Source organism: Rousettus aegyptiacus, unplaced genomic scaffold (genome assembly GCF_014176215.1).
Source record: "Rousettus aegyptiacus isolate mRouAeg1 unplaced genomic scaffold, mRouAeg1.p scaffold_m13_p_16, whole genome shotgun sequence".
Classification (NCBI taxonomy): domain Eukaryota; kingdom Metazoa; phylum Chordata; class Mammalia; order Chiroptera; family Pteropodidae; genus Rousettus; species Rousettus aegyptiacus.
The window spans coordinates 51,701,704-51,711,272 of record NW_023416291.1 but is presented as its reverse complement, the minus strand read 5'-3'; the positions used below and the strand labels follow the sequence as shown (position 1 = coordinate 51,711,272).

General features: G+C 60.2%; 2 protein-coding genes across 3 annotated transcripts; one reads left to right on the top strand and one right to left on the bottom strand.

Moving 5' to 3' along the window:
* Positions 1–452: 452 nt before the first annotated feature.
* LOC107510971 (3-galactosyl-N-acetylglucosaminide 4-alpha-L-fucosyltransferase FUT3) lies at positions 453–7,148 on the bottom strand. Of its 2 annotated transcripts, none has more exons than XM_016145021.2 (2): positions 7,138–7,148; positions 453–2,064 (listed from the first exon to the last, which is right to left on the bottom strand). In XM_016145021.2, exon 2 carries the CDS (start codon positions 2,050–2,052, stop codon positions 910–912), a length of 1,143 nt encoding a protein of 380 aa, XP_016000507.1. In that variant the 5' UTR covers positions 2,053–2,064; positions 7,138–7,148; the 3' UTR covers positions 453–909. The 2 variants fall into 2 exon arrangements, with proteins under 2 accessions (XP_016000507.1, XP_036089932.1); XM_036234039.1 differs by lacking the exon at positions 7,138–7,148 and adding an exon at positions 5,624–6,149.
* Positions 5,508–7,734, top strand: LOC107511370 (neurturin-like). The gene is given in 4 exon segments (XM_016145690.2): positions 5,508–5,565; positions 5,691–5,768; positions 6,641–6,749; positions 6,751–7,734. Coding segments are annotated over 4 exon segments (558 nt in total). The 3' UTR covers positions 7,064–7,734.
* Positions 7,735–9,569: the final 1,835 nt, after the last annotated feature.

Here is a 9,569-nt window from a genome sequence, read left to right as displayed (position 1 = left end):
CTCACACGCTTATGCATCATTCACACTGGAACTGCACACTCAAGGGCACCCGAAAAGTCACTGGTCATCTGAAAAAACACAACACTGGATCTCGCATTGTCACACGTCCACGCACACACACGGTGACGGCTCCAAGCCCATGTGATCGTCGCCTGTCACAGACACTCAGCACGCCCCCTCGCCCTCCTTCCCGGGGCGCTCCCTGCCCTTCCTCTCTCTCTGCGCTGTGTCGGCTGTCCCCTCGTGCCAGCCCTGCCCCACGACGACCCCAAGACACCCTGGACCGCATTCTGCAGCCCTTCGGAACCTTGCCCTACTGCTCTGCCTGAGGGGCTTGACCTCAAAGGGTCTTCCACCTGCTGGCACTGGGGTTTGGGGGTGTCCTGGGCACTGCAGGCTGTTGAGATGCATCCCTGACCCCGCCCACTCAAAGCTGTCAGCCCACCCCCAGTCGTGACAGCCGCATGTGTCCCCAGAGATCACCTAGTGTACCCTGGGGAGCAGAGTCATCTGGAGTGAGAACTACTGTTCTGGGGTCAGGGAGGACACATCACTCTTTGTCACAGTACCCCCAGCTCGGATTTGGGGCCTTATTCCTTCCCACCTGCCCCAAGCGCAGCTACACCAGCAACTCCCATCACAAATGAACCCAGCAGAACCATCACCCGTGTGGCGGACCCCGAGGCCAGTTCCCGAGGGGTGTGCTCTTGGTGGGTGAGGTCCCTGCTGGCCGAGATCCCCCAGCAAGTGAGGCCCCTGGCAGTTGAGGCCAAGGAGTCCAGATTCCTGGCAGCGAAGGTACCCAGGAGAGAAGTCCCAGGTCAGTGACCTCTCCAGCAACCAGGGTCCCCAGCAGGTGAGGCTCCTGAACGCAGAGCTGGCTGGCAGGCGAGACCCCAGGCTGCTGGCTCATGTGAACCAAGAGGCAATGCTGGGCACGGTCTGGTACCTGACTTCCTCTTGCAGTCGCCGGCAGGCCTTGCAGAACATGAGGGCCCAGCTGAAGGATTGAGGCCGCAGCGTTTCCCGCCAGCGGAAGTAAGTCAGGTAGCGGGCATGGTCTCTGTCCAGCGCCAGCAGGTACTGGGCCAGCTCCTTGGGGCTCGGGAAGTCGTCAACGTGGATGAAGGCGTCGGGCGGCAGGAACTGTTCATAGTTCCTGCGCCCGGGGCCTAGCACCACAGGCACAGCCCAGGCCTGCAGGGCATTCTTCCACAGCTTCTCTGTGATGTAGTCGGGGTGCAAGGAGTTCTCGAAAGCCAGGTAAAACTTGTACTGGGACAGCCGCTCGGCCATGAGTGCCTGGGGGAGCGGCCGGTGGAAGCGGCCGTACACGTCTACGTGGAGATGCGCGCGGAGCCTCTGGTAGTAGCGCACCCGCTCCGAGTCGTGCCTCCAGTTGGACACCACCCAGGCCACCAGCTGGGTCTTGGCCGAGAGGTTGACCGGGGCACTGGCCGGAGGGCCCGGCCACGGCTCGAGCCAGCCATATGGCGTGAAGATGTCTGAGTCTCTGCGGTAGGACATGGTGAGGTTGAAGTGTCCGTCCAGGGCCTTCAGCTGAGGGCAGTGGATGGGCGATTCCATGTTGAACCAGACCCAGCGCTGGCCCGGCGGCCTCGGGGCCGGCGGGAGCAGCTTCTCCGGCTGATAGCTGACCTCCCGGTGATGCACGAGGACTGCGTCCGCCTGAGGGTACACGCTGCGGTCGGCGGTCAGCTGGCAGTCGGCCGTGCCAGGCCACAGCTCTGAGCAGCGGGACAGAGTCACGGGGGTGTTAAATGGCCACGTCCACAGCAGGAGAAGCAGGGGCGAGCGTGCGGGGCGCCCCGAGGTGGTCTGGCAGGGGGCCTCCCCAGAGGACACCCGCCCAGCGCACCCACTGGGAGCCGTGATGGAAGGGTCCACTGCGGTGGCCTTTGACTTAGGGGCCTCGTCGTGGGACACACGCAGGTAGGAGAAGAAGCATAGGGCCAAAAGCAGCTGCAGCAGCAGCCCGGGGAGATAATAGCGCCAGGGACATCGTGTCTTGGTCCAGCCGAGTGGATCCATGGGTGAGAGCAGCTGGGGGAGGGAAAGCGGAGACAGCAGCACTGATTAAGATGTGGTGCCTCACGCCTGGGGGCACACGTGGCTCAGCGAAGTTAATATTCATGAGTCCGTAGGTGGCGCGGTCACGATCCCTATGTTACAGAGGGGAGCACTGAAGCCAGGCCACTCAGAGCGAGGACACAGGGACACAAGGACCTGGGACAGCTGGAATTCCAGCAGAAACAGTCCGACCCAGAGCCCACTTCCTTCCCACCAGGAGGCTCGGCCGCGGGAAGGGCGCCCAGGGGAGGTGGGGGAGGCTCAACAGCTCCAGGGTCCCACCTTGACCCTGCCCTTTCCCAACATCCCGAGACCCTTCCCCAGTCTGGGGAGAAGACGGAGTGGGTTCCAGGCGCTCCCAGTGCCTTGCAGCTGAGGAGGGTACAGCGGGACTGGGCTTTGAGGGCAGTGTAGGAGCTCACCAGGTATAGCAGGAGTCAGGGGGAGGGTGTTCCTGGCAGAACAAACAGGCAGTGCAAAGGCCTAGAGCTGAGAGAGCCTGGCCTGTTTGCAGGGTTGCAAAGGAAGTGCTCAGGGGTGCCAGTGTGAACTCGATTTTACACTTCCTGGGTCCTCCTGCTCACTAAGTGCTCAAAGACAGCCACTCGGGCTCCGTGCTGGGTGATCCTGGGTATTCTGAGGCCTGGGTGATTTCTCTGCATTCCCGGTCCTTCCTGTCCCCGCAGGCGGCCACATAGTCCTCCCAGACCCCAGACCACAACACTGAGCGGCAATCTACAACCTTGGTTCTGCCCCGCTCCGATTCCTACTGCCCTGGAGCGGCCCATTTCACAGATGAGAAAACTGAGGCCCAGACATGTGTGTGCCTCCTGCCCCAGTACACACAGCTAGAGCATCGGGATCCCGAACCTCAACTCTCCCTGCTAACATGACCGCTAATTCTCCTCCATGTGGCTGGTGGAGCGCAGTTAGCAGCCCGGCACTGTCCCATAGAAATTTCTGCGACCAGGGAAGGCTTCTACGTCTGCACCAGCCCAATCCATGGCTGCCAGCCCAGTTCGGCTACTGAGCCCTTGCAATGTGGCTGTTGTGGCCAAGGAGGGGACTTGGTGATGCTCATTTAATATCAAAGCCGGAACCCTCTCCGATAAGTCAGAAACAGCTTTGAAACAAAAACGAACCCAAACAACGGCCGCTTCTCAACTCAGGGACTGGGACACATGTGCGCACACTTGAACAGCGTGAGTGCTCACGTCTGCTGCTCGCTCTGTGCGTTTTGTGGAGTGTAAGTCCAGATCCAGTGTCTCTGAGGAAAACCGAGTGTCCGCGTTGGCTGTGCTGCCGGGAGCGGGTGCCGGAGTCCCAGGACTCAGGGTGAAAAGGGGAATGTAAAATGTCAGTGATTTCTACACCGATCACACATTGAAATAACACGAGCCTGGACCTACCGAGTTAAAGAAAGTATGTTATTCAAATTGTTTACCTGTGGCTTACATTTTAAAAAACGTGGCTACCGGGAACATGTTGTGCGTCCCCATGGCTCAATGGCATCTCTATGGGGCGCCTTGTGTGGCTGCAGAATGCCTAAGCAGAGAGCGAGCGAGGCGTGTAATGTAAATGCGCCGACCCTCAGAACGTGCCCGGGGTTAAGCCGCGCACCATGTGGTTGAGTCTAAACCTCTGCAGTCCTCGGACCCGGGAGCCCCCGGCCACGCGCGGCTACTGTTGCCCGTCATGTAGCTAATACAACAGGGGAACTGAGGCGCACATGTTGTCACATCTCAAAAGGGACCCAAATAAAGCATTTTTTTATGGAGTGCAGCTCTACTGCTTGAGGAGAAACCCATTTCACTGCGGACGTGGATAGTTTCGCATCCATACAGGGATGTGCGTAAAGCATGGAATGCGCTCTGCATCGCCGCGACTTCGTGCGAAAGCGAGAATGGAAAACACCTCATTGATAACCTTCTATGTTGGTTACGTATGGAGATGATGCTTTGGATGCATGGGGTGAAATAAAATGTATCACGAACACTAATTTTACTGGAATCTTTCTATTCTTTTCAACGTGGCTGCTAGAAAATCGAAAACTGCATATGTGGCAGAAAATAGCATGGCCAGGCCCTAAATGCCCACGCCACACAGCAGTCCCACTCCTGGGTATTCACCCAGCAGGACGGGAGCAGGGACTGGACCAGACATGCGCACGCCTGTGCTCACAGCAGCAGTGTTCCCAATGGCCCAAAGCTGCTAACGCCTCAACCGTCCATCGACGGATGATGGATAAACGCAATGTGGTCCAGTCAGATGATGGAATAGTATTCAGCCAGAAAAAGGAAGGGGATGCCGACACCCTACGACACGGGTGAACCCTGAGGACGTGACACTCGGTGAAGTAGCTGACACAGAAGGACAAATACTGCACGATTCTCCTTCTATGAAATATCGAGAGTGGGTAAATTCACGGGGACAGGAAGTGGATCACGGGTTACCAGGGGCTTGGGAGGCCTGAAAGGAGAATGTGGGGTTCTTGCTTACTGAGCAGAGCGCTTCTGCCTGGGGCAATAAACAGTTCTGGAAACAGACAGCACAGCTGTGAATGTACTTAAGCCACTGGACTGCATACTTAAAAAGGGTTAAAACGGCAAAGTTTATGTCACAGATATTTGACCACATTTTAAAAAGTGACGTAACCTGGCAAGAACTCCTGAATTGTACGCTTTAAATGGGTGGACTGTACAGGATGTGGGTTATATCCCAAAGAAGCTGTTTCAAAACCTGGTGTCGGAGGTCGGCGGGCTCCTCCCATTGGGCAGAGTGGGCACACACCTCCAAAGGCCTAGTGGGGGGCTGGGCAGGTGACCCTGTGTGACCAACAGGGAGCAGAATGTGGACTTACATGTTCACACCAACGTTTCTGGAAAGAGACCCAAAAAATAGGCCTTCGGGGAGATAGCTGGAGGCAGGAAGGGGGAGAAGGCTGAACTCTGACCATCAGCCACTTTGTATGGTCAGGCTTTTGGGCTGTGCACATACAAATATCATTCAAATGAACGTAGTTTCTCCTCTTCAGTAGGGGCCCGGGGTGTATGGCAGCCTTTCCTAGGAGACAGAAGCCCTTGGCAATGACTTTGAGGAGCACAGAATGGGAGGGGTGTGGTGGGAGGCCAGTGCAGAGGTCCCACCCAAGTTAAACCCCAAACATTTCCTTCTAGAAAAGGACTGGAAGATGCCACGGAGCCGGGACACCACAAAGATCAGGAAAGAAAACCCAACAAGCAAAACAAAAGCCCCACTGCCTCCTCAGTCCTCTTCCTCACCGGGCAGGGGTATAGGGAACTTGAACTTGGGAAGAATAAGGGTCTAGGGCGCATGTGGGGGCAGGGTGCAGTGGGTTCCTAATCCAGAACTCGGCCAGAGAGACCCTCTGTCTCCCCTGGTTTGGCAAATCAATCATGACATCCGACACCCCATTCCAACTTGCTCCATCCTGGACCCAGGAAGACCCCTGTGGTACGGACAGGAAATTCTTCTCAGGGGACATCCGATATCTTTACCCCTTGAGCCTTACCTGGGGGCAGCGTGCGGGGACGAGCAGGGACTGAGACGTGTAGGACTGAGCTCCGCCGGTCTCCCAGGGTGTGTTCGACTGGACACCAGGGAGAAGTATACCTCTAGCTGCAGCACGCTCAGTCCAGCCCTCAACCTGGCCTCAGGTGACCCATGGTGTCCTGTTCTAGGTGCCAGGCCATCAACCAAGAAGCACACTGTGGGCTCCCCTAATCACTGCTTTCAGATCTGATAACAAGGGGTGGGGAGCACATGTATTCACTTTGCTTCCAGACCCGGCACACGTGGCTGAGCCTGCTGGAGGAATGCAGGGACACAGCCACTAAAAGATCTTTCCCTTCATATCTGAAATTCAAATTTACCTGGGCATCAGTATTTCATCAGAAGCCCCCCGAATAAGTCTCTAGATGGACATCTTTGGGGTGGACACACTAAATGCTGGAATTTAAGGCACTAGAACTGAGCTAGGCTGGAATCCAACCTCCAAGCAGCCATTGCTGGCATTCCCAGAGCTGCCCCCGGGCTACAGGAACTCAGAACAGGTTGCTCAGGTGCCTCCCACTCTGCACCCTCCCAGCCCCAGCTCCAGCTCCAGCTCCAGCTCCAGCCCCAGCCCCTGCCCCACCCGAGCCCAGCACAGCCAATCTCGGACCCAGCCTCAGTCCCGGCGCAGCCCCGCCCCAGCCCCACCCCAGCTCAGCCCCAGCTGGACACTGCGAGCACTCTTGTAGGAAGCAGCCGTCCAACACTGGTCAGAGGGTGAGCGAGCTCCGAGCAGCCCAACATGCGAGCGGGGTCCAGACAGGGCTGTTGGTAGCCTTGAGGGCCCAGGGTGGGGGTCTGGACATTCACTCGACCAACACCACCCAGAGAGGGTGCATGGCGGGAATGTGGGAGATGCGCTAGTGCCCCAGCGGCCCCGCAGCTGTCATTTTTGGCCAGGGCACAGCGAGGGGAGGGGGTTCCGTCCCGCCCCGCCACACTGACCCCCAACGCCTTCTCTCCCCCGCCCTCGCAGACCGTGCCCTGCTGCAGGGCGCCCCGGACGCGGTGGAGCTGCGCGACCTGACGCCCTGGGCCGGGCGGTCCCCGGGCCCGCGCCGTCGGCCAGGGCCACGGCGGCGGCGCGCGCGCGCGGTCGGGGACGCGGCCGTGCGGGCTGCGCGAGCTCGAGGTGCGCGTGAGCGAGCTGGGCCTGGGCTACGCGTCGGACGAGACGGTGCTGTTCCGCTACTGCGCAGGCGCGTGCGACGCGGCCGCACGTGTCTACGACCTGGGCCTGCGGCGCCTGCGCCAGCGGCGGCGCGTGCGGCGAGAGCGGGTGCGCGCGCAGCCCTGTTGCCGCCCGACAGCCTACGAGGACGAAGTGTCCTTCCTGGACTCGCACAGCCGCTACCACACGGTGCACGAGCTGTCGGCGCGCGAGTGCGCCTGCGTGTGACGCTACCTCACAGGGCCGGCCAGACGGCGGCCGTTCGGCCCCTGCCCGCAAAAGCCCCGCCCGACGACACTCACCGTCCTGCCCCGCACGCCAGACAGACTGTCCTTGCGCGGCACGCGCGGGCGAGGCTTCGGCGCTCTCGCGATAACTGTACGGAAATAAAGTGTGGAACGTCGACCCGCTCGTGATTCTGCGCCCCGGGCTGTCCACCCGTCGCGGGGCGCGGGGGCGGGCGGCGAGGTGGCGCCGTCTGCAGCGGGGCAGGCGGCACGTGTGCGGGTTCCGCCTGCGGGACGGCGGGACGCCCCCGCGCGCTTCCTTCTCCGGGGAAGAGGAAAGCGGTGCAACGAGGGTCCCGCTTCCGGGGTTCCGAAAGGACAGTGGGGCGGATGGGGGCACTGCCCGCCCTCGCCTCCGTGCAGGGCCCTGTGCTCATTCCCAGCGTGTCCCCGTCCCCCCTCCATGCAACGTGCGCCTCGGGGGAGAGAAGTGTGAGGACCGAGGCAGGAGAGGAAGGTGGGCTCACTCCGCAGAGGAGGACACTGAGTCCAGGCGGGCCCTGACCCTCGCCCCACGGGCGTCCCCAGGCCGGCTCAGCCCCCACCGGAGTGCACGCTGGGCCGCTCGCTATCTCCTGTCACAAGCTAAAAATACACGCGCGCTGCCCATCCCCTGAGGGGACAGGTCTGGGGCGGGCGCCAGCCCCCTCCGGCCCGGAACCGGCGCCTGCCAGGCAGAGCCCGTCCCCAGGGCTTTAGGTCCGGGGGCAGGGGTGAGCATACAGCCCTGGCGGGAGCACTACGAACGATTTACGACGAGCCACCATGGGGGATGGAAAATTCTGCGCAGTGTTTAGATTCGCTCGCGGTGACACCTTGATGCTTGGCAGGCCCAGGACGGTGTGGGCCGCTGAGTGCCCAGAGCCCAGGGAGGAATGGGCTGGTCCCGCGGTCTGAGGAGGGGCGGGGAAGTGGGCGGGCGCTGTGAGCCCAGGGCTGGCACCCCAATGAAAGACCAGAGGGCGTGTACCCTCTTGTCCTGGCCCACGGTCTAGAGGCTCCCAAGGGAGCATCCCCTTCCCTCCTTCACTGTCCCCCTGGACCGGCCTCCTCCCCTTTCCCACACATCTGAGTCCAGGAGCACGCTCTAACCACCACATCCTTCCCAGACCCGACTCTCGTGGGGAGCTGGAGGGCTGGAATCAGAAGGTGCCCCCGCAGAATCACCCAGCCAGGCAGGACCATCCCCCAGCTCCTTGCTCCCCAGGCCCCAGGTTGTAGCTAGAGTAACTCAAGGCAGCCAACAGGCGGGACTTCCTAGGACCCCTGAGAGCAGGCCCCAGCCCGTGGGTGCTCTGTTTGGAAGGCAGTTTCAGGACCAAGGCTGGCTTGGGTCCCCCTCCTGCCCCCACAGCATTCTGACTCTGAGATGGGGGGCGGTGGAGGCCTCCACCGTTTGAGCTGACTCAGGCTGGCTGGGGCCCAGAGGACAGTTTCCAGACGTGGTGGAAGCCGAGCCTCAGTTTCCCCATGTTAGGTGGCCTCGAGCCTCTAAGAGGGAAGTTGCTGAGCCCAGGACCCATGGTGGGAAAATTGGCCTTGAGCCTGGGTTTTTGGCCCCTGATGTTTGGCTGCCTCGGAGTGTGTGTCCATGCGTGTGTGTGTGTGCATGTGCGTCATGCGTGTGCATATTTGTGAATGCGTGTGTGAGTGTGCGCATGCACATGCTTTTCTGTGTGTGACTGTGTGTGTGTGTGTCTGTGTAAACCCGCGAGGCCTCCCCCAGATTTAACATCCCAACCACAGGGCTCTGGCTTAGCCCACCAAAGAACTGAAGCGTAAACAGAGCTGTCGCCGCAGGCCCCCGGGGCTGGGGTTCTCAGCAGCACACACTACACACACACACGCGCACGCGCGCACATGCGCACGCCACCCACACTGCAGCCCCTCTGAACCTTGCCCTACCCACTGCCTCCCAAGGCCTATTTCCCCTCTGGGCAGGGGTACAGGGAACCTGAACTTGGGAAGGGGGAGGGTCCCGGGCACGTGTTGGGCGGGGCGCTGTGGGTCCTAATCCAGAACTCAGCCAGACAGTTGTTCTGTCTCCCCTGGTTTGGCATATCAATCAGCCCCACTCAGTCTCCCTTGGCATTCTCCAGGGAGCAGCAATTTCCCCCAAATCCAGATTGCTCTGGAATGTTCCAGAAGTCCTCCTTTAATGTCAGAATCCACCTGCAGCCCCTAAATGGTGGAGTTGGCTTGGAACCTGGACCTGTCTGACCTCAGAGCTCTTGATTACATGAGGTTCGGAAAATGAACTTTGACCTCTGGCAGCTGTGTGGCCTTTGGTGAGTTATGTCACTTCTCTGGGTAGCAGCTGAATTTTGTCTGCAAAACGCAGCCAACACTGGCACGGACCCAGCACATCAGGACGACCCTCTCGGAACCCTCCGGGATGTCTGCAGTCTCTGCGGGGCAGAACCGTGGGCAAAGGCTGGGGACTCACA

What these genes read in the sequence shown, in the direction of transcription:
- LOC107510971 (XM_016145021.2), bottom strand. Translation starts at nt 2,052, where the DNA reads ATGGATCCACTCGGCTGGACCAAGACACGATGTCCCTGGCGCTATTAT.